Source organism: Malus domestica, chromosome 13, assembly GCF_042453785.1.
Source record: "Malus domestica chromosome 13, GDT2T_hap1".
NCBI classification, from domain to species: Eukaryota; Viridiplantae; Streptophyta; class Magnoliopsida; order Rosales; family Rosaceae; genus Malus; species Malus domestica.
In genome coordinates this window covers 16,286,807-16,312,202 of record NC_091673.1, presented here as the reverse complement: position 1 = coordinate 16,312,202, position 25,396 = coordinate 16,286,807, and the positions used below count along the sequence as shown (strand labels likewise).

At 38.5% G+C, this 25,396-nt stretch overlaps 4 protein-coding genes and 1 long non-coding RNA gene across 9 annotated transcripts in view; 1 reads left to right on the top strand and 4 right to left on the bottom strand.

Moving 5' to 3' along the window:
* Positions 1-568: 568 nt before the first annotated feature.
* LOC103453127 (uncharacterized) lies at positions 569-3,021 on the bottom strand. The gene is made up of 2 exons (XM_008392676.4): positions 2,827-3,021; positions 569-2,563 (listed from the first exon to the last, which is right to left on the bottom strand). Exon 2 carries the CDS (start codon positions 2,557-2,559, stop codon positions 622-624), a length of 1,938 nt encoding a protein of 645 aa, XP_008390898.1. The 5' UTR covers positions 2,560-2,563; positions 2,827-3,021; the 3' UTR covers positions 569-621.
* A 614-nt stretch (positions 3,022-3,635) lies between these two features.
* On the top strand, positions 3,636-11,449 carry LOC103453126 (SART-1 family protein DOT2-like). Of its 3 annotated transcripts, XM_008392675.4 has the most exons (15): positions 3,636-3,980; positions 4,275-5,135; positions 6,476-6,617; positions 6,701-6,755; positions 7,261-7,374; positions 7,490-7,586; positions 7,756-7,822; positions 7,950-8,009; positions 8,277-8,898; positions 9,337-9,809; positions 10,154-10,374; positions 10,734-10,818; positions 11,035-11,120; positions 11,211-11,232; positions 11,319-11,449. In XM_008392675.4, the coding sequence occupies exons 2-13, from the start codon at positions 4,306-4,308 to the stop codon at positions 11,107-11,109; spliced, it is 2,841 nt and encodes a 946-aa protein (XP_008390897.1). In that variant the 5' UTR covers positions 3,636-3,980; positions 4,275-4,305; the 3' UTR covers positions 11,110-11,120; positions 11,211-11,232; positions 11,319-11,449. The 3 variants fall into 3 exon arrangements, with proteins under 3 accessions (XP_008390897.1, XP_008390896.1, XP_008390895.1); XM_008392674.4 differs by having other exon boundaries at positions 11,211-11,449; XM_008392673.4 differs by having other exon boundaries at positions 11,035-11,449.
* On the bottom strand, positions 11,036-15,585 carry LOC103453200 (probable LRR receptor-like serine/threonine-protein kinase At3g47570). Its single transcript, XM_029091857.2, has 4 exons — positions 14,774-15,585; positions 14,503-14,574; positions 12,056-14,425; positions 11,036-11,883 (listed from the first exon to the last, which is right to left on the bottom strand). Exons 1-4 carry the CDS (start codon positions 15,318-15,320, stop codon positions 11,345-11,347), a joined length of 3,528 nt encoding a protein of 1,175 aa, XP_028947690.1. The 5' UTR covers positions 15,321-15,585; the 3' UTR covers positions 11,036-11,344.
* A 346-nt stretch (positions 15,586-15,931) lies between these two features.
* On the bottom strand, positions 15,932-17,789 carry LOC139190693 (uncharacterized). The gene is made up of 3 exons (XR_011575038.1): positions 17,175-17,789; positions 16,315-16,444; positions 15,932-16,237 (listed from the first exon to the last, which is right to left on the bottom strand). It is a non-coding gene; the product is annotated as an uncharacterized lncRNA (long non-coding RNA).
* A 68-nt stretch (positions 17,790-17,857) lies between these two features.
* LOC103453124 (cysteine synthase-like) overlaps positions 17,858-25,396 on the bottom strand; it is a 40,492-nt gene continuing 32,953 nt past the window's right edge. For 2 of the 3 annotated variants that reach the window (XM_070811115.1, XM_070811120.1), the window contains exons 2-12: positions 21,454-21,500; positions 21,027-21,088; positions 20,815-20,924; positions 20,615-20,672; positions 19,982-20,245; positions 19,740-19,877; positions 19,531-19,582; positions 18,918-18,997; positions 18,528-18,587; positions 18,303-18,383; positions 17,858-18,219 (exon numbers count right to left, since the gene is read on the bottom strand). In XM_070811115.1, the coding sequence (XP_070667216.1) occupies positions 18,127-18,219; positions 18,303-18,383; positions 18,528-18,587; positions 18,918-18,997; positions 19,531-19,582; positions 19,740-19,877; positions 19,982-20,245; positions 20,615-20,672; positions 20,815-20,924; positions 21,027-21,088; positions 21,454-21,500 (1,045 nt within the window). In that variant the 3' untranslated portion in view covers positions 17,858-18,126. Of the gene's footprint in view, positions 18,220-18,302; positions 18,384-18,527; positions 18,588-18,917; positions 18,998-19,530; positions 19,583-19,739; positions 19,878-19,981; positions 20,246-20,614; positions 20,673-20,814; positions 20,925-21,026; positions 21,089-21,453; positions 21,501-21,973; positions 21,993-25,396 lie in introns of those variants that run through there. The other variant, XM_070811119.1, reaches the window with a different exon arrangement.

The following is a 25,396-nucleotide window of genomic DNA, read 5'->3' as shown; positions in this document are numbered from 1 at the left end:
TCCCCTTACTTCCAAATCTTCGACGACGGGGCAGTTAGAGACGAGCTTTCTGGTTGATGCAATACCTGTAGGATTCACACAGAGGCACTTGAGACTTGGGAAACAAACTGATGCAGGGGAATCATAGGTAATTCAATTGAGTCCACCTTCATAACCAAGAGTGTTTTGCTCGTGAAAACGCTTTTAGGCATTGTGAACTCTAACTTCCCGACGTTATAAAGTTCAAAAACTTAAAAGCAGAGATCAAGTTCAACAAAATCTTACACGGTGGAGAAATATTTCTTTTGAGAAAACAGTGTTCGTGAATCTTGGCATCTCTTTTCGGTTGTGCAACATGTTCATCGTCTAAATTGGGGTTTGATTTTGTTGCCGATTCATCAGCTGTGTAGCTTATGTCTTAGTCTCTTAATCGCCTTCAAGGCTCGTACCGTCAACCGATGGAGACTTGAAGAGAAGAGTGATTGGGCTAAGGAGGGAACCTCCCGAGAGAAAAAGTAAACGATGGAGATTTCATCCATACTTAATGAAACATTAAACGATAGTGCTTTCATTTATAATTCATCAAACATCAAACAATAGTTCTTTCATTCATAATTCACGGTAAAAAAAGACCGGCACAAACTACATCTGTTCAACACGAGTTTTCATATTATGAAAACGTAGCATAATAGCTTCATTATCAATACAACCAAAAACATCTTTTTCAATATAAATAACCAAACTATCCCTCAACCATTGATTTCCCATTCTGTTGCAGACTGAACCATCACCAACTTTCATGGCAGAAAATGCTCTCTCCACTGACGCAGTTGCAACCGGCAAAACCAAAGCAAGTGTAATGAGCAAATACACATAATTAAATTTTCGATGCATCCCTTTCTCCAACATTTTTTTTGCAAGATTACTAATCCCTTGCAATTGAGAAAAATCACTACTCGAACGCATATATTGAATATAAAGCCCAAGCTGACCTTCAAGTGCAAATAGGTCTTCATCGGAAAAATCTTGAGGATAAAATTGAGCAAGACGAAGTAGCTTTTGTTTGTCAAAAGCTATGAAAAAATTATCCGGATTCAAACATGCCAAACAAACAAGTAACTCAGTATTCACCTCATTGAAGTGATCATCCAACTCCGTAAGTTGCTCGTCAATGACACAAAAAAAGACCTCTGCATAAAATTGCCGGTTTGTCTTTAATGGAGCATTACGCCGTGACCTCCCTTGAACTACACATGTCTCATCCAAGCTAGGATTTTCAATATCATGCTTGATACAAAAAGAAGATACTTTATCAACCAAAAGATCAAACTCGCTATTCCTCATGTGGCGCAGTTGTTGCTTACATGATTTGACTAAATCCATTGCAACCACAATCTCTTTATCTTTGTTTTGTAATGCAAGTGACAAAACATTTGTGACTTCCAAAATTGATCTCATAAAAAAGAGGTGAAAAACAAACTCAAAAGAGAGTATTCCTTTCAATGTCCTACATGCTTCACCAACAATATCAATGTCGCAATCATCAACAATCAATTCAAGAACTTTTACCACAGACGAGAACATGGAAATCAAATTGAGCAATACACCATAATATGAGTTCCAATTTGCATCGCCGGTATGTTTGAGACTAGTTTCTTGATTCATGCCTCTCTCCGTTAGAAAATCATTTCCAAAAGCTTCCTTAAGCTCTTTATGGAGTTGCTCTCCAAGTGCATCAGGACGGTGACAAAATGCTCCAACAAGATTAATTACACTAATTATATATGTGAAAAAACTGGCTATTTCAACATTCTTCTTTGCTGCCGCAACAAGACATATTTCAAGATTTTGAGCAAAACAATGAACATAAAATGCACAAGGTTGTTTACTCATAATCTTTGTTTTAAGGTCACTGAACTCTTCTTTCATGTTACTAGTTCCATCATAACTTTGTCCACGTAGCTTGGAAAAACTTAATTTGTTGAAAGAAAAGAATGAGTCAATGGTCTCCTTCAGATTACTTGAAGTGATGTCGCCAACAAGTTGGACTCCCACAAACCTTTCAATTACTTCCCCTTTCTTGTCGACATAGCGCAACACAATTGCAATTTGATCCAATGTCGAAAAATCACGAGATTCACCCACCAATATAGAAAAGAATCTATCTTTTACGTCACTCATGATAGCATCGATGGTTTCAATGGCACATGAATTGACAAGATTCTTTTGACCTGAGGGAGCTAATAAGTTGAGATCCTTCGGAGCATTTTCCAACACAACCTGCTTAACTTTCTCATTGTGATCGGCAATAAATTGGAAGAGCTCCAAATAATTTCCCCTATTGCTTGAAGTGACACTATCACAATAATCAAAGAAATAAAGATCTTGTCGCAACAAAAACTTAATGCAATTGATTGAGACATTCAAACAAGTGTCATAAGCCACACGATCTTGGTCTGACTGATTGATAACGACATTCTTTTGATTCACTAGATTCACATCCGCTTCATAATCCGAACTTGAACTACCCACATTATCTGAACTAACCGTCGATGGTTTTCGCTTATAATATCGTTCCATAATTCTACACATGTCAATTGATCGAAACAAAAACTCATATCAATTAATGAAAGACACCAACTCTTTAGCACTTGACCAAAATAACAGCACAAGCCAATTAATCAAAACACAAAACCCATAACAATTAACCAAAATGAAACTCGTAATTAATTAATTAAGCTAACAAGCAATACCACTCCATATACAGAGAAGATACATTCAGTCCGAAATTGAAATTTGACACTGAGGAGGTGAAGGAAACATCCAAGAAGGTGAAAGAAAGCGTACCTGATTGACTGCTGCCGCAAAAAAAAAAACTTCTGACAAGAGCGGGGGAGGGAGACGGTGGCTCCGTCGACTGTACTAATACTGTAGGGTCGCAGCGACGCTGGAAGTGAAAGACGTGGTGAGGCGAATATGGGTGGACTAAACCCTAAACTCGTGCGGGTTGGAACTTGGAAGGCAAGCCCAAAGCTAGCCCACCATCGCAATTTGTTAAACATTTTCAATCTCTTTTTACCCAGTAAATCACATTAATTGTTCTTTTAAAATACAAATCACACTAAACTAATCACATTAATTCTTCTTTTAAAAAACAAATCACACTAAACTAATCACATTAATTCTTCTTTTAAAATATGTATATGAAAATTATCTCTCTGTTAACAAAGTATTAACAATTTTTTTTTTGTCAACCGAAATATGTTATAAAAACTATTTAATCTCCTATCATAAAAAAAAAATTAAGAACAATAATGTAATTTTATAAAAGCAATTATTTATTTATTTATTTAAATCTCAGCTACATGAGTTTAGCGTATATCTAATATTAAAAAAAAATGAAAAACAAAGACATCTCTCCTCACTCCACTCCCAACTTATCATTTTAGAAACAAAAATAAACATAATGTTCACACCCGAGGTAAAAACAAATAAACATATGTAGCTGAGATTTAAATAAAAAACTAAAATGAAAAACAAAAATAAACATAATGTAGCTGAGATTTAAATAAACATATGCTAGTAAAAACAAATAAAAAGTATTAGTGATTTTTTAATAGAAAAACTAAATTTTAAAAATGAGAGAGAAAGAAAAGGCTCGGTTAAAAGGTGAAAACTCGAAACTACCCCAATAGACTCCTTCCTTTGTTCAAGTCGTTGCACTTCCTCGCTTTCGAACCCACGCAAATCCGCCACACCTCCTCTCCCCCCTTCTTCTCACTCAACTATCGTGCTCCCATATAGCTTCGAAACGCAACAAGTTCAAGCGCCCAATCGCCATCGCCGCCATCCTAATCCGGATTCCGCTACTCACTTGTTACGATTTACCAAATCAAACAAATTCCAGTCCAAGTTTGCAAAACAGAGCTTATAGATATTTGAGATTGCGAAGGAAGCTCCGCCGACGCTTGCCGCCAAATAAACCCGATACAATTCATAAGGTATCGGTTTCTTTCTAAATATTGATTTTTTTTTTCAGTTAATGTCGATTGTTTAATTTTGTTATTGCTGATTAGGGTTTTTCAGTTTTCATATGTTCATGTAAAAATCGTGTTCTGTTTATTTTTCGAAATTAAGTGAAATTGTCAGAATTTGATGCTTTTTCCTTCGTTATGTTATCACTTTGCCAAGCACACCGGATATTTTGAACTTAATACTTTACAATGTTCTTGGGTTTTTGGAAAGTTATATCGGTTGTTTATGTGGTTTGATTTCTTTGATTTTCGATATTCCAGTGGTGGAGTTTCGCAGTTTAGTGTGTTGCAAATGGAAGTGGAGTACGATCGGGCTGACTCTCCAATGAGGGAGCACCAGGATGAGGGAACAAATGATGATTTAGACGAGAATGGGGCTGACAAATCAAGCAGGCACCGGAGCAAGGATAGGAAGAAGAGTAGCCGAGGGGAAGAGAAGGATGCCAGAAGTAAAGACCGAGAGCAGTCGAGGAGTGATGTTGTGAAGGAAAGAGAAAAAGAATATAAAGATTTGGAAAAGGATCGAGTATATGGCAGGGAAAGGAGGAAGGATGATAGAGATGACCGGTATAAGGATAAGAGTAGAGATAATAAGGTGAAGGAGAAAGATTATGATCGAGAGAGTCATAGAGAAAAGGAGCATGATAGGGGGAAAGATAAAAAGGACAGAGGGAAGGAAAAAGAGCGGGAGAAGGAGAGAGAGGCAGAGAAGGATAGTGATCGAGGACGAGAGAAAGAGAGGGGGAATAGGGATAAGGACAGGGAAAGGGAAAAGGAAAGGGACCGAGCAAAAGAAAAGGAAAGAGAAAAAGAGAGAGAAAAACATAAAGATCGAGAGAAAGGGAGGGAAAGCTATAAAGATACCGATAGGGAGAGGGTGAAAGACAAGTACAGGGAAAAAGAGAGGGAGGTGGATCAAGATAAGGATAAATCAAGAGACAGAGGAAGCAGGAGAAGCGTTGAAAGAGATGATAAATTGAAGCTAAATGGTGATGATAACAGGGATAAAGACATTCTTAAGCAAGGGAAGGTTTCCCATAATGCTGAGGATGAACGGCATGCTGATGGCTTATCAAGTGGAACACATCTATCAGCATCGGAGCTTGAGGAACGCATCTTGAAGTAAGTACAGCTTCATTTATGTTTTCTTTATGCCATATTTGATTTATGTTATCAACCTATTTTATCTTTTGAATTCCGCTTCATATCCCATTTTGCATTAAGCATTATTGCATCTCATTGTTCTTTATTGGGAACTGAAGAAGTTGGATTTTGGTGCATTCAAAGGAATCATATAAAAGTTATCCTATGGGCAACCTGAACTTGTCTGTGATATACAATATGCATAATATTCTTGGGCTATGTGCTTCGAAGTTAATAGTAAGCAGAATGAAATATGCAAAAGCATACTGGGTGTTTAAAAAAAAAAGTTGAATCAACATCTCCCGAAGGATGAAAACAATTCATTGTTATCCATTTGGTTTATTGTGTCAAAGTAAATGGCATCATTTGAAGAGAAAGATGATTGTAGTATGTTAGCAGTGTTCTCTTTGAACCAACTATCAATTAATTATTGACAAATTAGCTTGGTATACTATATCTTGTGATTTTATGCCGGTAGGTATTCGTTATCCTAATATTGCTTGCAATTTACTGAGGAGTGACTTTATTCTTCACACAACCTCAGTTATAACTATGGTTGTACAGTTTGCTGAGGAGTTATTTGTGCTCGACACAATTGTGGTTACACTATGGCGGTTCGGATATTTTATTTTATTTTATTTTTTGCATTCTTTTTTCTGGATTTGCTGCCTTTTATTTTGAATGTAGCCAAGGTTCTAGTAGGCGCTAGTCGGTTGACAGCTAGGCGTCTACATGGGGCCTAGGCCTTTTTTTTTAATTTTTATTAAATTTATTATATAAATTATAATTAAATATGTACTTATAATTAAATAAATACATAACTGTATTGGGATACATAAGTTGTAAAATAGAATGACATATAGATTATAAAGTATTAGAACATATTGAAAACATGGGAAGAAGCATATAATGAGTGTTTATCCAAGTATTCAACAAGTTTCTTACAATTTATTGAAAAAAATAAAATGCAAAATGAAAGTTATCTATTTTTTGTCTAAGTGAGAGCCGTGACTTAGGCGGGCTAGGCGTCCATTTTTAATTTTCAAACGCCTAGTGGTTAATCGGGGCGATGGCCAGCCCCCCAGAGTGGGTATTGTTCTTTCTGAATTTTTCAACGTTCAATTACATGGGGTCTACTTAAATCTAATTTGAACACACAAATATCATAACACTCTAGCAGATGGTGGCAATACAATTATATTGAGTTGCATACATAGATGTACGTAAACACTTATTTTAAGGACATTGCCATGTGTAACATGTCTATATTTCTTTGCATGGTGCTACAATTAGTTATATTGGGTTTGCTTTTTTCTCAGGACAAAGGAAGAGAGATTAAAGAAGAAAACAGAAGATGTTCCTGAGGTTTTAGCATGGGTTAGTAAGAGTCGTAAGATCGAGGAGAAAAGGAATGCAGAAAAGCAGAAAGCTTTACAGCTTTCTAAGATTTTCGAGGAACAGGTCAGTTTGATAGTGTTCCTTTTGTATTTTGTTTACAGCTTCTTGATTTTATAACTACCATTCATATAATTTTAATTTCTCAGGACAATATTGGTCAAGGAGAAAGTGAAGATGAGGAGACAGCCCAGGATCCCACTCGTGAGATTCCTTCTCACTTGAGATTTTTTTTTTAATATTTCGTAATAGAAGCTAAGGGTCTTTGGGACATCAACAGGAATTTGAATTTAGTTATCGTTTCATTTTATATTTGAGAACATACGGTATGTGGCGCTATGGCTAAGTTAGAATGCATATATTATGTTAGAACTTGTAGAGTTATGGAATTTGTTTTACGCCTGAGCACGAAATAAAAAGTACATCAACCTTGAGGTCTTGTGTCTGTATGCCTCATTGCCTCTAGAGGTTTGATTCAGTATTCTGACAATATGCACCTGCTCTTGATATATGGTTTCTATATCTTTAACTGTGACCCAACAGTTGCAAGTTGTGGGGTCTAATATTGTTGATAGTACTTTTAGAGTTTGGTTCACATTTTCAGTTGAGGTGTCAATACTGTCTGAATGACTTAGTTACAATCTATGACGTTTTTTTTCTGTGTTTATTGGTTTTTTGATATCACCTTACTCTGAATACCTGTTTACAGATGATCTAGCTGGTGTTAAAGTTCTTCATGGCCTTGACAAAGTAATGGAAGGCGGGGCAGTTGTTTTAACACTCAAAGATCAGAATATTCTAGCTGATGGTGACATTAATGAAGGTAAAGAAGTTTTGAGTTACTTTGTTTTTTTTCACGGCCCACAGCCTCTTGTAGGCATGCCATGGATGTTTTAATTTTATACTGTTTAATAGAGGTTTTTGTTTCAATGTAACAGACATTGATATGCTTGAGAATGTGGAAATTGGAGAGCAGAAGCAGCGAGACGATGCTTACAAGGCAGCAAAGAAGAAAAGGGGGGCTTATGTCGATAAGTATGTTAACCATAATTATAAAGTGTAATAAAAATTTGATTTGCCAAAAGCAACTTAATTATTGGGTGACATTGTCTATTCTAACCATCTCCTATAATCTGGATTTTTTTCACATCTCATTGCCGACATTGGTTGGTATTAACGACATGTATGTGTTATGGTGCATCAGGTTTAATGACGACCCTGGCACCGAGAAGAAAATGCTTCCACAGTATGATGATCCAACCCCGGATGAGGTGAATATATTATTATCTCCCCTACATTTTACCTCACAACCCAGTGTTTTCCCTTGTTCATGTACATTTGTTTGAAACATTGGTCAGGGAACATGGTTTTAATATGTTAATTTATGTTTATTTTCAGGGCTTAACTTTAGATGAAAGAGGACGCTTTACTGGCGAAGCAGAAAAGAAACTTGAAGAGGTATTATTTTCTTTCTCATCATAATTTGTGAGCGGTAATAAAAAGGAGGATAGGACTTCAGGGCATTTGCTGCGGTGAATTGAAATGGTGTTCTAATAGGTGTTGCTTTCATTGTTTTCTGTCTTTCTTTTTTTTTTTTTTTGGTTCCCTATCTTTTGAGTTGTGATCAATTGAAGTTTGTAGTGCAATCTTACTGCTTTTAGATAAAGGCAAAGAAATACAAAAGAAATTGAAAAGACTAACAGTGGCTTTACTTCTTTCTGCTAGCTACGTAAGAGGATACAGGGTGTTCCCACGAAGGACCGCTTTGAAGATCTCAACATGTCTGGAAAGATCTCATCTGATTTCTATACTCAAGATGAAATGCTTCAGTTTAAAAAACCTAAGAAAAAGAAATCCTTGCGGAAGAGGGAGAAGCTAGACTTAGATGCCCTTGAAGCAGAAGCAGTATCTGCAGGGTTGGGTGTTGAAGACCTTGGTTCTAGGAATGATGCAAAGAGGCGGGCCAGTAAAGAGGAGCAAGAAAGATTGGAAGCTGAAAGGAGAAATAGTGCATACCAGCTGGCTTATGCTAGAGCAGACGAGGCATCTAAATCATTGCGACTGGAACAAACTCTTTCTGTTAAACGAGAGGAAGATGAAAATCCTGTTTTCGCAGATGATGACGATGATCTGTATAAATCCTTAGAGAAAGCAAGGAAATTGGCTCTTAAAAAGAAAGAGGAAGAAAAAACTGTATCTGGTCCACAAGCGATTGCTCTCCTTGCCACCACCACTGCCAGCAGTCAGACTGCAGATGATCAAATCCCCTCAACTGGAGAGTCACAGGATAACAAGGTTGTCTTCACTGAGATGGAAGAGTTTGTCTGGGGCCTCCAGCTTGATGAAGGTATCTTCTATCTTTGTGTTTTTGCTTTTATTAATCAACCTTAGGGTATTGTTTAATTGATTTTCTATTGGCTGAGGGTGGGAGTGCTTCCCTTTCCCAGCTTAGACATCATATTATAATGGTCATCATCTTATAGTTAGCTGGTGACCATCTTCCTATTCCACCAAATTCTGGTTCGTTAATTATCAATGTCCCATGGAGCGGTATAATGTTGCTCCTGCTGCTTTTTACATGCCAATTAGATCTTTGTTTTTCTGCTGTAAATTTGTTTAATGGTGTGTTAAATTATGAGCCTTCTGCAAGCTTTACAATGTTATTCTCTAGGAGGTTTTGATTATAACCTTCTAAACTTGTGGAAATTTTTTAATGTCCTGCCACTACATCACAGTTTCATCTATAATTAGAAAATGACTTTTATCCTTTGTTGTACTTTTTCAGAATCCCACAAGCCTGAAAGTGAAGATGTTTTTATGCAAGAAGATGAACCCGAAGTTCCCCATGAAGAAAAAATGGATGAACCTGGTGGATGGACTGAAGTTAATGATATGGATGAAGACAAACAGCCTGAGAATGAGGATAAGGACGAGGTAGTTCCTGATGAAACAATTCATGAAGTTGCAGTTGGGAAGGGCTTATCAGGTGTACTGAAGCTGCTTAAAGATCGAGGAACCCTTAAAGAAGGTATTGACTGGGGTGGCAGAAACATGGACAAGAAAAAGAGCAAACTTTTTGGTATTGTAGATGATGATGAGGAGGAGCAGCCAAAGGAGACCCATACATCACGTCAAAAAAAGGATGAACCAAGGGATACTCGTTCATCCTCTTCCAGCCATCAAAAGGATACTCGTGCACCTAAAGTCTATCAGGAAAAGGATATTCGCATTGAGAGAACCGATGAATTTGGCAGAACTGTAAGTACTTCTGTTCAGTTCCTTTACAGTTAATTGTTTTTATGGTTTGGCATGGTTACACTGTGGTGAATCTGGTCATAGAGTTATATTAGCCTTGGTCAATTGATAATTTTCTTATGCCTTTTACATGGGCTCAATTTTAGGTTTGGATGTGTAGTTTTTAAAAATGTGTAGTAGGGTTAGCGACATTCAATTTAAATATTCCTGTGCTTATTCTACAAAGAAGTTTTGTGTTTGGAAAGCTGTGGTGCATGCATTATTTTGTATGTTTTTATCTTTGCTTCATCAGTGATCAAGTAGTTTTATTATTATGCGCTGCTAACGTATTTCCTTGTTTTCACCAGTTGACACCCAAGGAAGCCTTTAGGATACTTTCTCATAAGTTCCATGGGAAGGGGCCTGGAAAGATGAAGCAAGAAAAGCGTATGAAGCAATACCAGGAAGAACTAAAGTTGAAGCAGATGAAGAGTTCAGATACACCATCACTGTCTGCGGAGAGGATGAGGGACACTCAAGCTCGCTTGCAGACACCATATCTTGTCCTCAGTGGCCATGTTAAACCAGGGTATGCTTTTCAATCATTTCATTCAACTCAGATTTTTGTTTTTGGTTTTGAATTAGTTATTGCTAGTTTCAATAGGATTTGACCAAGACAGCTCCAAACAAGAAAATCAGTATAGTGAGTAGGCTTGGAGTTGGTATATGTGAGATATTCAAATGTTAAAACGGTGCTTTACAACTTTAAGAAATGATTCAATTAATTCTCTAAATTTTTAAACACTTTTCTGAATGTCTTAATTTAAAGAATTGAATAAGAAACATGAGCTGTGGTATATGCTTCCCTGCTTTATCCTTTCTGTCTTTATTCAACATTAGAATTCCCAATTGATTTACCCTTTTCCCCCTTTGTTCTCATGCTTCCAGGCAAACTAGCGATCCCAGAAGTGGTTTTGCAACGGTTGAGAGGGATCTCCCAGGGGGCTTGACACCCATGCTTGGTGACAGAAAGGTGAGTGAACTCGTACAGTTCTTTGCCCTCGTTTCTTGATCTTGATCTATATAAAATGCTTCTAGGTGATATGTTACGTACTGTTGTCTTGCGTGCAGCAGGTGCTGATAGTTTGTAGTAAATATCGATTCATTCATTTGTGACGTTCTTTTCTCTCCCCTTTTTTTCCACTTATTTCCATAGAAAGAATAATTCTCTATTTTATGTTTTTTTCAGGTTGAACATTTCCTAGGGATAAAGCGCAAAGCAGAGCCTGAAAGTTCAGACACACCAAAGAGGCCTAAAACTTGAAGTTCACTTTGGTTGAATTCTGGAGTTGACCTTCAACATTTTCAATTTCTTCCGCTATTTGTTCGCTGCTACTGACCGTACATAAAACTTATTTTTGACAGAGCCGTGGAGAGAATTTTCGAGGTAGGCTCTGATGGTTTCGACAGTATTAAAAGAGATGTTATCTTATGTTGTGAGAACATACGTAAAACTATTTTTTCCTTGAACAGGGTGTTGTATTTGCCGTCCAAAGATTTCATTTGATCTGAGGTGTGACTGCACCTTGGGAGTTTAGACGAGAATATAATCGTGGGTTGGAGGTTTTTCTACTATGCATCAATGCATGCGATGAATTGTTCAATTGGACTGCTACATTTGCTTGTCTTAGACGACGAAAAATTATCGTATTTGACAGGAGAAAAATTAAGACTCGAGTCCTCCACAATCCTTCAAATACTTGATCCTGATTTTTTTTTAGTGCGACGAGAGCGTCTTGCATGCTAATCCTCTCTTCCGGCAATTCTGCACAACACGCTAGAGCTAATCTCATGACCGATGATACGCAATCTCTCCTGCTCCCGAAACCACCATCTTCCTCCGTCCCTAGTAAACCGGCATCCACGATTTCAACGAATGCATCATCCGAAAGTAATGAACTTGCAATCCATTGCTTTAAACTCGTTTCCCCAACAAACATCTCATCCGTTGGCTTCCGTTTTGTGAACGTCTCCATCAGTACAATGCCAAAACTGTACACATCCCCTCTTGTTGAAACAATTCCTTCCATCCCCAACTCTGCATAATTTAATTTACGTGAATTTAGTGATCAATAATACTATTTGTAAATAGTTGACACTCTCTAATACAAGTGGGTTCCACATATAACGGTAGGGCTCAATTCTATCAGAGAGTTCAACAAATATGTCCAGTTTTTGTGAGAGCGTAAACTTAGCATGTAGCACATCACCTGGAGCCATATACCCAACTGTGGCTAGGGTCATGGTTTGTGTCATGGAGTCTCCTTCACCTATGAGTTTCGCAATTCCAAAATCAGCAACATGAGCAACCATATCATCGTCCAGTAGTATATTGCTTGGTTTCACATCACAATGTACGATTGGTATCGAATAACCGTGATGAATGTATTCCAACGCGGATGCTGCGTCCGTCATTATGTTCAACCTGTGCAGAATACTCAACGGAGAGCTTTGAGAATACAACCAATTCTCAAGGCTCCCATTAGGCATGTATTGCAGTATGAGGGCTTTGAAATCAACTTGACTGCAGCAACTGATGATTTTGATGAGATTTCGGTGAAGAATTTGGCTCAGCACTTCACATTCACTGTCGAAACTCCTAAAAGCCCCTTCAAGCTGTAAATTGAAAACCTTTACAGCAACATTTCTCCCATCAGAAATTGTACCTTTATATATTGAGCCAAAACACCCCGTGCCAAGTAAGTTGCTTTCGTTGAATCCATTTGTCGCCCTTACAAGTTCTGCACGTGAAAATCTTTGCCAAAGAAGTTGAGGTAGCAAGGTAGTCTCTGTTACAACTTCCGCTTTCCTTTTCCTCCGTTGTATCAACATTGATGCAGAGGCCACTAGGAGCATTGCTGATACGATCCCTGGAATAATATATTTCAAGTTGGATGTGCTAGCTTTCTTTGAGTTCCGGTTAAGCGTGCTCTTTTTGCATCGTGGAACATGGAGTCGGGCTTCACCACAGAGCGCACCATTTGAGACATATGACAGCACAGAGAAGTTTTGGAATGGTCCGCCATTCGGAATTTCTCCTTCAAGTCTGTTGAAGGACAAATTTAGATACTTGAGATGCGAGAGTACTTCCAGAGACTTTGGAATCACTCCGGACAGATTATTTTTGGATAGATCGACGGATTCCAGGCTTACCAAGTCGCCAAATGAGCTCGGAATAGCGCCTTCTAAATTATTAGATTCCAATGAAAGATCAACCAAATCTTTAAGGCCCCCAATGCTGCCTGGTAAACCACCTGATAAATGGTTATTTGATACATGGAGAGAGATCACAACTTTCAGTTTTCCGATATCTTCCGAGAGAGATCCGTTCAGAAAATTGAATGACAAGTTTAGGTACAAGATATACTCAAGTCCCCACAAGGTAGACGGTATTGTGGAAGTCAGCAAATTGGACCCTAACGATAGACGTCTTAGAGCTCGGGCGAGGCTACTTAAGCAAGAAGGTATCGAACCAGAGAGTTGATTACCATCCAAGACTAATTCAGCTAGGTTTTCTAGTTGACAAATTTCAAATGGGATACCTCCTTCAAACTTGTTGCCACTCAAAAACAAACCTTGGAGACTCCCTAGTTTTCCCACAGAAGTTGGAATCAACCCACCCAATTTATTGTTTCTCAAATCTAAGACTAACAAGCTGCTCAAGTAGCCGATATCATTGGGAATGTTACCCCTCATGTTGCAGTTGCTTATAGCAACATAATGAATCGATGCAGAGAAATTCCGAAAGGAAAAAGGAAGTGTGGCATTCAATTGATTACCGCCCAAGAATAACGTCTTCAGTTTTCTAAGATTAACCAAACAAGAAAGAATGTTTAGTTCTGGAGTTGAAGTGTCAACCGTCAAATTGTTTCTGAATAAGCTGAGGTACTCAAGGTTTGGTAAGGTGCAGAGCTTGGTAGGAATGAGCCCGGAAAATGAGTTCCCGCCCATGTCTAGCCTCGCAAGCTTCGAAAGATTGGAGATAGAGTTGGGGATTATCCCACGGATTTTATTACCTCCAACATAAAGTTCTTGTAGGTTTGGAACACCGAGACCAATGTCTGCTGGGAGACTACCGGAGAGCTGATTCTCAGTAAGGTCAATTGCTGTCATCATGGACATATTGAAGATTGCGGATGGGATGGGACCGCTTAGATTATTAACTCCGAGAGTCAAAGCCTGTAGGTTTTGAAGATTACCAATCTCATCTGGTATAGTACCTGTCAAATTGTTGAAGCCAAAATAAATCTTGGTTATTTGAGTCAAGTTCCCAATACTTTTGGGTATGCCGCCATTGAAATTGTTGAAATCGAGTCCTAAGATGGATAACTCTTTGCATTGCCATAACTTGGATGGAAGTGGTCCATCAAACTGGTTGTGACCCAAAAGCAACCGCTGAATGCTAGAAAGATGCAGACATACATTGTCCGGAATACTAGCATTCAAGCTGTTTCCTGCTAGAGCCAAGAGAGTCAAGAAAGACATGTTGAAGATGGCCGCTGGAACAGGCCCCGTCAGGGCATTGGCTTGCACGTACAGCCTCTCCAGCTTCTCTATGGATCCAATCTCGTTTGGAATTTCTAATTACAAAAAAAGTGTGCAGAAATCAGTTCCCTGATCCAATAGTGCAACAAAAAGTCGAGTGCACTGTACATACCTTTGAAGTTGTTGAAGTCAAGGCGTATATCCTTAAGCATTGTTAAATTTCCTATTTCTCTTGGTATGCTGCCTGTTATGTGTGCCACCAAAAGAAGCAACAAAAATAAACAACCAAATCTTACAGATAAACGTTAAACATCTAACAAGATACTAAAATTTGGAATTGTTATCTCGTTTGTAAAATTTTCATCACACACTTCTACCTAGTGTAAAAGTTGGAGTGTCAATAACAGCTCCCTTAAATTTAATGATCGATCAACAATAGGTACCTGTTAGCTGGTTATATCTCAGATTAATTGCTTGTAGTGCAGACAAGTTGAAGATATCAGCAGGAATGGAACCGGAAAACTGATTGCCATACAAATTGAAGATTTGAAGTTTGGGTAAGGACCCGAACCACGAAGGAATGGTTCCCATAAAGTTGTTGAATCCAAAGTTAACCAACTTCAACCGGCGCAAACGAGCCAATTCCTGGGGGAAGGTACCATGGAAACTGTTATTCACAAAGTCCACCTTAACAAGAAACGAGAGGTTGCCTAGGTGGGGAGGAATGGTGCCGGTGAGACCCATGTAAGAGAGGTTCAGGGCTGCGACTCTGAGGTGGCGTGCGCCGCAAGTAACGCCAACCCAGTGGCAAATATTGGAGGCAGTTGTGGACCAGTTGGTGGTCAAGACGTTCTGAGGGTCACTGGTGATGTGGGATTTGAGAGAAAGGAGAGCAAATTGGTCTGTGGTGATATTACTGGTTTGTGCTTCCGCTGCTGCTGCTGCTGCGGCTATAGTGAAGAACAAGAGGAGACGATGAGTTCTCTCCATTTTGCACAGAAATGTGGAATTGTCCAACGCTTTTCGATTCAGACGAAGTGTTTGCACTCAAAATATACCCATTTTTACTTATTTGGACAATTTGGGTAAAATATGGTATTTGAAGGATTAATATGCAAGAAAGCTAACTTGGAAAGATATTTGGTTGCAAGTGGATGGGAGAGCTTTCGGGCAAGAATGTGTAATGAAAGAAGCTAGTTTGCTTCTTTTAATTGTTAGTTTATTACAAGTGGGAAAACATGTGCTAAAAACATGTGGTGGAGATGCAATTTCCCCTTTTAATATTGTTTCTACATGCAAGTTGGCAAAAGCAATGCAAGCTACCCAAGTAAGGAAATGCAAGCTGCCCAAGTTTCTTTCGGGCAAGTACAAAACCTCAGCAGGAGGGTTTCCTTCAGACCTCTATAAAAAGGAGCAGATGCACAATGATTATAGACACTCAAACAAACAAACAAATGCAAGCACAAACTCTGCTCAAACCAAATTTGCCAAAAGCCTTCTTTTATCTAGTTTATTAGCTCTGCTGCTCACTTGCGGTATCGATCTCATTTGTAGCTTTTATGTACTCATTTCCAGTCATATAAATTACAAGCAATCTGCAATTTTAGTCACTTTCCTCTGTCATTTATATTTCCAAGCAACCTTGTCATTTACATATTGTTCTATCTCTCCATATAAGTAAAGTCCTTATTTTTAAGGCAAACAAAGAACCTTAATTTGAGCAACTCCCACTCAAATGGTACAATCTCTTGATTTGAAGTCAAAAGGCGCAACCTCAATCATTCAAAATCCTGTCTACTAGCGGCATCTAGTAGTGGCACGCCCGCACCTACCAATCTCGTATGTGAAGTAAATCCCCAGCTTGCCCGCAAGGCGCCATGGCGAATTTAGGGAGCGAACACGAAGATCTGAAAATTAAACAGTTTGGATCATGAGAAAATATTGTTGAGTGGCTAATATACATTCATAGAAGGAGGTCATGTACCAAGCACAAGGCAATGCAGAATGCGCCAAGGAGTGGACCACATGATGGCAACATCAGAGACGAAACTGGCACGCGATTTGCTTTTTCCACGGCCCCCGAATGATGTCTCATCATTACATACCCATCTTTTCTATAGTTGTAAGATTGAACCAGTCAAAGAAAACATTAAGAACCAAAACTCAAAAATGTATGAGTAATGTTATTCATACCATGTTTTATACCACATTTATATATCATCTTAGGTGGCATCTGATGTGGACAACCACATCATGTGAAAAATTTGCAAAACCTAAGGACACGAAGGAGAAAGACTCCTCCTCGTATACCACAATCATCATTTAATTAACTAGTTTTTCTTAATTATTAGTTTATTAAATAATGAACTAAATTTCAAAATCTGATTAATTCAAATGATGTTGTTGTCCACATCAAATGTCACCTAAGGTGATATGAAAATGTGGTACAAAAACATAGTATGAATAACATTACTCAAAAGGTATACAAAAATTTCGAAGACCATTCTCCAACCGAAAGAGCTAAACCTAAACATAGCCTCATCCAAAATTGTAGCCTTATAATTATTTTATTTTTTTTAATTTTATGAACAAACGATATTATTTACACAAAGGGGAGGGGGTGAGCTTAGCCTCACAATGGGCTAGTAATAATGTGGCAAGAATCAAATTTAATACCTCTCACCTACAAGTGAAGGAGAATACTACTAGACCATAGTACTAAGTGGCATAAAAAATTATTTTTAAATGAACAATGTTAGGCCATAGTCATACGTCATCACAACCGAAGGGGCTAATCATAGCTCCTCAATAATAGACTTTGATTCAAAGGCAAGGAATCCATACATAAAGATATCACGAGGGTCTTTGCTGCCGAATCTCTTCCCTGCTGTTTTTCCAAATTAATCCTGCAGATACATATAATTCCGAAGAGAGAGAATGCGCTAGGGGACTACAGGGCATAATTAGTTCATTTAATTAAACTACCGTTGCATGTTTTCAAATCTAACCGTTGAATTTGAATTAATTATTGCAATTGAGGAATTGGGCCCTATAAAAAAAATTTTAATTTTTTTTATAAAATTAAAAAAAAAAAAGACTAAGGGGAGAGCTATTTTTGGCTAGCCTGATGCCCCTTTAATAGCCTGATGGACTCCATAAAATTATAGCCTAACCATCATTTGAATGCGAGTTTTTGAATAAATCTACTTATTTTTTTACTTTTGAACCTTTAACCATCTCCATTGAAGATGACATTAATGGTCAAGGTTGCAAAGGAAGCGTTGGCAGTGCCCTGTCAATTTCATATGAGAAATTGCCTTTCTCAAATGGTGCCCTGTCAATTTCATATGAGAAATTTTGCCCTTGTCCAAATCATACTAGGCAACTGATGGTGTTTTACGCGGCAAAATCTGGGCCGATTAGTCTCCAATATGGAGGTCGAACGGTGCATAGGTTTTCAACTTTTAAAATTAAAATAAAATACAAAATAAACGTTTAAAAATATATTTAGAAAAAAAAAATCAACATTTTCTTTAGCATAAATTATTTAATTATGCATTAAAAAAATTAATGTGAATAGTAATAGTCTGGAAAACTCTTAAACGGGTGAAGTTGAACTTCAGAATTGTATAGAGAACCAGCCAAAACCCAGACAACATAACGGGGCTCAAAGGTTAAATGGTCATGTTTTCACGTAAGAAAAACACTACCAGATTATGTTAGTTTTAACTTAAGAAGCGAGACAATTCGGTTCCACTGGTTAAAACTTGAAGCAGCCAGAAACCGAGGAATCAGCTCAGGGCTCGAAAGTCATGCTTTCGGCTTCCCGTCTCACGGACTCAAACAAGACAGAGGAGAGATACCTCTCCCCAAAGCTTGGAAATATCACCTACATTGCGTAGATGTGTATTAGCAGTTGATTAGAATGCTGATACATGGTCTATGCAACTGAATGGGAGTGATCCAACTTACAACAATGAGCTTTCCAGCATTTTCTGGTCTCTTGGCAATTTTAATTGCAGCGGCGGCAGCAGCTCCTGATGATATTCCCACCTGGAACAGATAATCAGACACTTGTAATTCAATACAGACGCTGCAACACGGTGATTCATCCTAGATATGGCACAAATTCGAATGTGATGGCTCTATATCAAAGATATTAACTCACTACTAGTTGTTTGTAGGTTAAGAACTTACAAGCAAACCCTCCTTATGTGCGAGAAGCTTTGCTGTTTCAATTGCTTCATCACTTGATATCTGCAACACATCACAGATTTAGTACACGGGCAGCAGTAATAGGCTAATAGCTGTTAGAAACAAACTAACAAGCTGTGTCTTTTCCTAAGTTCTTTGCAGAGAGTTAAAGGAACTCCAAATGAAAAATCAATGGCTGTGTTTACACCAGCTCACAGAAATTGTTGGCCATTCATACACTCGTCCATTAAAACACTACGAAAGACAATACATCCGGCTTGACTGCTGTTTCCATAAATGATTGTATCGCAAATAATAATATAACGATTTATGAAAAATGTCATGCACTTGAGTGATTAAGATTGATTAAGTAAAAAAACCTTTGAGCCTTACTTGAACAACTTCATCGATGATGTTGACTTCCAAAACACCCGGGATAAAACCAGCTCCTATTCCTTGGATCTTGTGGGGACCTTTACATTAGAAGGAGCACAATAATTAACATCAACAAAGTGCAAGCAAAAACTAGAATTGACAGTCATGTATAAAGTTATAAATATATAAGCTAAGTATGTATAAGATTGAGGGATAATTTACACCATGTATCGTAGAATTGGGGTTTAGGAAGAATTTTCACTCCAACAAACTTTTGAGTTAATCAATCAGAAGCCAACTAAAGTTGAAAGCCAGAAGCTACAGAAAATAAGAGTCAAAACATTCTCAGTAATAGAAGCAAGAGACTCATTCCACCGAAGTAGTAACTGAGTGTCCCTCAACGAAACTCCTCTCTATGCTACCAGTCACATCTGAGATCAGTACTCTCCAACTGTTTATTACAGCCCTATCTCCATCAGAAACCAAATTACATTCGCAAGGCCAAAAATCTCACATGAAATTACGAACAAAATTTTCTTTAAACTAGTGAAAAGGCCAGTAAATAGATTGCAGAGGCCAGATTATGCAAGGAATACAAATATTCTCAGAGCAGCAATGCAGTATAACTCACCAGGCTTTCCTCCAGTTAGGACTGGACTTTCAACCGGTTCCACACCATACAGCTAACATTAAGAAAGAAAAAGGAACACAATAAGACAAAGTAAAAGAGCATAAAAAACGCGAAGAAAGTACAGGCTATTGTTCAGATCTTCTTCAAAAGAAGCTCATAAACAAATTTACCAAAGAACTTTTTAGTTAACCTTTAAAATGCGAGCTAACCTTTATGTCAGGGTTCTTCTCCTTTAGAAACTTCCCTGCACCTGTTATAGTTCCACCTGTACCTATCCCAGAAACAAAAGCATCTACTTTCCCTCCCGAACCTTCCCATATCTCCGGTCCAGTCGTTTCATAATGTATCTACAGTAACAAAAATCGAATAACTTTTTCCAAGCACAATATACCCTTTGTTTTTCTGCAAGTTGCGCCAGCTTCATAACCTGTAGAATTGATTGAGTAGATACCTTAGGGTTGGCAGGATTTTCAAACTGCTGAAGAATGTAGGCGTTAGGTGTCTTTGCCAATATCTCTTCAGCCTTCTGAACAGCCCCTTTCATGCCCTTTGCAGGATCTGTGAGAACCAACTCAGCTCCAAAGGCCCGGAGGATGATTCTTCTTTCAAGACTCATTGAAGCAGGCATTGTAATGATAAGCCTGTAATGCTTAGCTGCTGCCATGAAGGCTAATCCTATCCCAGTATTACCACTTGTTGGCTCGATGAGGACACTCTTCATAAAACACCATCCAACCAAAAGTCAGATTCAATGAAGATCCGTGAGCTCACAATATTGGTGAAACCAATATTTTTAGTAGTTTTATGAAATGTAGACTATTATTACATGTTTGAAATTTTTTCTTAACACTTGTAATGCAAAAAATCCTCTCTAATTACACAGTCCACTCATGTTTTCAGCCAAAACATCCCATGAGAAAAGCATGGTTGCATCTTTTTCATCATTTGAAATTACAATAAAACGCCTGCTAGGGGAGAAACCAAGAATAGTATACGGGGAAGGCGGTTGCATCCTCTCTTTCATGCACAAATTCTTCAAAACACAACGGTCCTAGCCAGCAAGTTTCCCTATCAAATAACTAACCTGTCCAGGTGTGATAAGGCCCTTCGCCTCAGCATCTGCAATCATACTATAACCAATCCTGCATTGTTTTTCAATAATCAGTAAACAATAACATAAATCAGAGCAAAAGCACAACACATCCAGGTATCGCCGCCGCGAAACCAACAAGCATAACAAGAAAATGACCAAACAGTAAGCCATACAACTAAAAGCCTATATACCTGTCTTTTACACTGGAGCAGGGCTCCATCATTTCCAATTTGGCAGCGATACGAGCAACACAACCTTCCACGACATGGTTCAGATACACCAACGGCGTTTTTCCAATTAACTATACACAACGAAATACATATTTTCAGCATCATAAACATAAACAAACCATTGAAAACACAATACTCTAGTACACATAAAACTCGGATATTCGACAACTTACTTCAGTGACATCTTTGGCGATGCCGGCCTTCTCAACTGCCATTTTGCTTCTTTTGCAGATTACTGCAACCAAAAACACACCAAATTTATTCCTTAACCATAATTACAATAAATTTTCATTTTCATTTTCATGGAATAAAAAAATTAAATAAAAAAATTAATAAGACAGAAAAGTCTAACACGATCATTTAGCAAAAATTAAAGAGTATTTTCTTGAATATGTTTCAATTAACTTTCATTAATGATTTCATAATCTGGTTATTGTAAAGATTAGTGGGTTTATCGCTATTTTTCAAAACCCCAGAATTTTTAATGAGTTTAATTTGCAGAACGATAGGGTAACTCATCTGTGGATGTGATCACTGAAACAAAAACAGTTCTTAATCTGTGAATGTGATTAACACTTAATTAAAGACTGAGAATTTCACCTTTTGAGACTGAAAGATGATCACCACCACACAGCTGATGAGCACGCCTTGTGAAGAAAAAGATCAAAAATCAATGAAGCTACCAAGAATCATATATATTTAGTTCATAAATATGACGTCATAAATACGATTATGTTTCATTGGGTTTTATGGAAAAGAATCCTCGCCGGATCATTTTCCTAAGAATCCCGTAACCATGACTGTTCATCGTATATTGTACGATCAGAAATCATTCTAAAATTTAAAATTAAATATAAATAGTATCTAACGAAAATTGATCGCAAGATGTACGATAAACAATTACGATCACGGGATCCTTAAGAATAGAATCCGGCAAGAATCATTTTCCGGGTTTTGTATCAAATGTAGCTTACTTTTATGTCTTCCTACTTTTACGGTAAACATGGCATGCGAATAAATATGACTCCGTATATTTATTTGTGCAAAGTATTACAATGTATACAGGGTTATATAAAGCCTTGTTTTGGTAGAATTTTATTATAATTAAATAGAAAATTACCTTCATATAATACATAATACTTGTGGAGACAACTCCGGATTAATTGCCTATTTTAACACCCCGCAAAATGTCCGAACCTAATTGGACAACCTTGAAACAAAGGAGCTCATGACGAGACTGATGAAGAGCCTTGATGAGAAGATAAACCAGTTGAACAATAAAGGTAATTTAGCAAACACGATGACTACCAAGACAACTTTTTCATGAACAAAAAATAATAATCCAGTTCAATGTGAGGTGTGCGAGCATTATGAACTTGGTTAGCAGCAAGATAGTTAGCACTCAGTTTAATGCAGTAAATAGGAGTAGACAAGTGAACGCCACGCTCACCAAGAAGAAAGAAAATCCAAGTGGTCTCAGTGCATGCATGAGCATGGGAGTGATGCCCAAACTTTGCATAGGAGCGGGAAATTGTGGGCTGCTTTTTAGAGCAGCAGGAGATGAGATTAGAACCCATATAATAGTAGTAAAGTACCTGAGTATCCGAACAACCCGCATAATTAACATTAATGTCATAAAAAAAAATCAGATAATCAGAGGGCAAAGTTAAACAAACAAATACCTAAGATATAAAAAAAAAATTAAAAAAAAAAAGAGTGGAAGTCATCTCTCATATAAATTAGAAACCGTTTGATAATCAGTTCATTTTCAGTTTATTTTTTTTAGCTGAAAACTCATTTATTAATTACTTTCAATTTTTAGAAAAATGAAAATGAAAAACTAAAAATTAAAAGCTATTTTGCTTTGTTTCAAATTTTGACTTTTGATTTTCTGTTAAAAAAAAAATAAAAAATAGTTATCAAACAGTGCTAAATCAAAGCGATTTTCCTAAGTATGAGGTATTTAAGTAGTATTCCGCATGACATACTACAAGTAGATGAAATAATATATTTTTTCGGGTCATTCCACTTACTAATAACACGTAGAATACACTTGTAGACATCGAAATTTCTGTAAATAAATGTTGACCGATAAATCAAAGTTTCAACGCTCATGTATTACATAAATTTTACACGTAGCGTGTGTCTAAACAAAAAATCAAAATAAGTTGGAAAAGTCATCAAACAGGACACGTGTCAACACCTGGCAAAAACGACTTATTTCATCTGGAATATTATATTCAAAATTAGGCCTTGGAAATTTCTATAAATAGAAGGCTAATTCATTCATTTGGGGAGGAATTGATATTACACCTTGAAGCTCTGAAGCTCTGAAACCCCGAAGCTCTCAAGCATCTAGGTTCCCGAAGAATCAAGAAAGCCTTCTTCGTTCTTCGTTCATCGTTCTTCCAAGATCAAGCCCCAACGGCCCTTTGGATCAACAATCATCCACCAATTCAAGATCAAGCCCCGACGGCCCTTGAAGAAAGTGTTCTTCGTTCTTCGTTCATCGTTCTTCCAAGATCAAGCCCCGACGACCCTTGGATCAACCATCCACCAATTCAAGATCAAGCCTCGACGGCCCTTGAAGAAAGCACCATCGTTCATCATCCGTTCATCCAAGATCAAGCCCCAACGGCCCTTTGGATCAACAACGTCGACAAATCCACACATCCAACCGTTCTTCAAGATCAAGCCCAAAAGCCCTTGAAGATTCGTTCATCACTGTTCTTCAAGATCAAGCCCAAAAGCCCTTGAAGATCCGTTCGTCACTGTTCTTCAAAGATCAAGCCCAAAAACCCCCTTTGAAGATCCGCTCAAATCCACCTTCAAGATCAAGTCTACGGCCCTTGAAGAACGTTCATCCTTAGATCAAGCCCAACGACCCTTTGGATCAATCGTACATCCACAAATACACACCTTACGGAGATCGAATCAGAGGATCAAAATAGAGAGAGATTGTAACCCAAAATCATCAAATACGAATATTTGTTTGTGCACGTTTGTTCTTGTCTCTTTCGTTTCAGGAATTTTCCGTGTTCACAAATTGGCACGCCCCGTGGGATATCTCTACTTCTCATCTCTTCCTCCGTTCAAGGAATATAAGCACACTTCCAAAATCAATGACTTCAAGGAAGGCTCAAGCTGTTCCCATAACCGGCGCAAAGAACAAAGGCGCCCTCGTCGCAAGTGGTGTCACGTTGGGTATCACGACTCGAAGCAAAGCAAAAGCTACTTCTGCCACCTCTTTCACCTTTGCATCAACTCTGCCAGGGGAACGAGAGTACCCCAGGTGCGAGCCTGTGATCACCTTAGCCTCACTAAGGGCACCAAGGGGGGAAAGACCAAGGGAATACTCCGAATCCATGCTCTCCGATGACGATTCAAGCGGCAGTTCAGCCATGCAAGTCATGACCGCTGGAGCAACTTCAGTCGAGGAACAGCTTGCTCAAATGAATGAAGCAATCGCAAGACTAACTCGAACTGTGGAAGAAAAAGACTTGTAAATCGCGGCATTAGTCAACCGACTGGAGGCGCAGGACAGCGAGAAACCCGACCCAGAGGATGATCCACTAAAGGGAGGAGCTGGCGGAGACGAAGAACCCCCGGTGAAGAAAATCGATGGGAAGCCGAAACCAGACCAAGCAGCGGCACTCATGGGATCTCTTTCTATCCAGCAGCTGCAAGAGATGATCACCAACACCATCAAGGCACAGTACGAAGGGAGCTCATATACCTCCGGGTTGTACTCAAAGCCGTATTCAAAGAAGATCGACGCCTTAAAGATGCCGAGGGGTTATTAACCACCAAAGTTCATGCAATTTGATGGAAAGGGAAACCCGAAACAGCACGTTGCCCACTTCGTTGAAACTTGCAACAACGCAGGAACCGAAGGGGACTACCTCGCCAAGCAGTTTGTGCGCTCGCTGAAAGGAAACGCCTTTGAGTGGTACACGGATCTGGAGCCTGAGTCCATCAACAGTTGGGAGCAATTGGAGCGGGAATTCCTCAATCACTTCTACAGCACCCGCCGCACTGTGAGCATGCTAGAGCTAACAAGCACAAAGCAGTGGAAGGACGAGCCAGTCATGGACTACATCAACCGATGGCGTAATCTAAACCTCGACTGTAAGGACAGACTCTCCGAGATTTCTTCAATCGAGATGTGCATCCAGGGCATGCAATGGGTTTACAATACATCCTTCAAGGTATCAAACCACGAACTTTTGAAGAATTAGCCACCCGTGCCCACGACATGGAGTTGAGCATCGCTCACCATGGAAAGAAGGAGCCAATCACCGATTTCAAAAGGGATAAGGTGTTCACTTCAAGAGCAGACAATCATGGGAAAAAGCCCGCTAAGGAAGCTTTTACCACCAATACCACCCCTATCAAGACCTCGTCCGCGCCCGTCAAAATCTCTTTCAATAAAGCAAGGGAGATAAAAAAAGGTGAGCCTTCCCACACCCAAGATAGGTACAAAAACACCTTGAGGGAATTGGAGCAGAAGGTATACCCTTTTCCGGACTTCGACATGGACGCA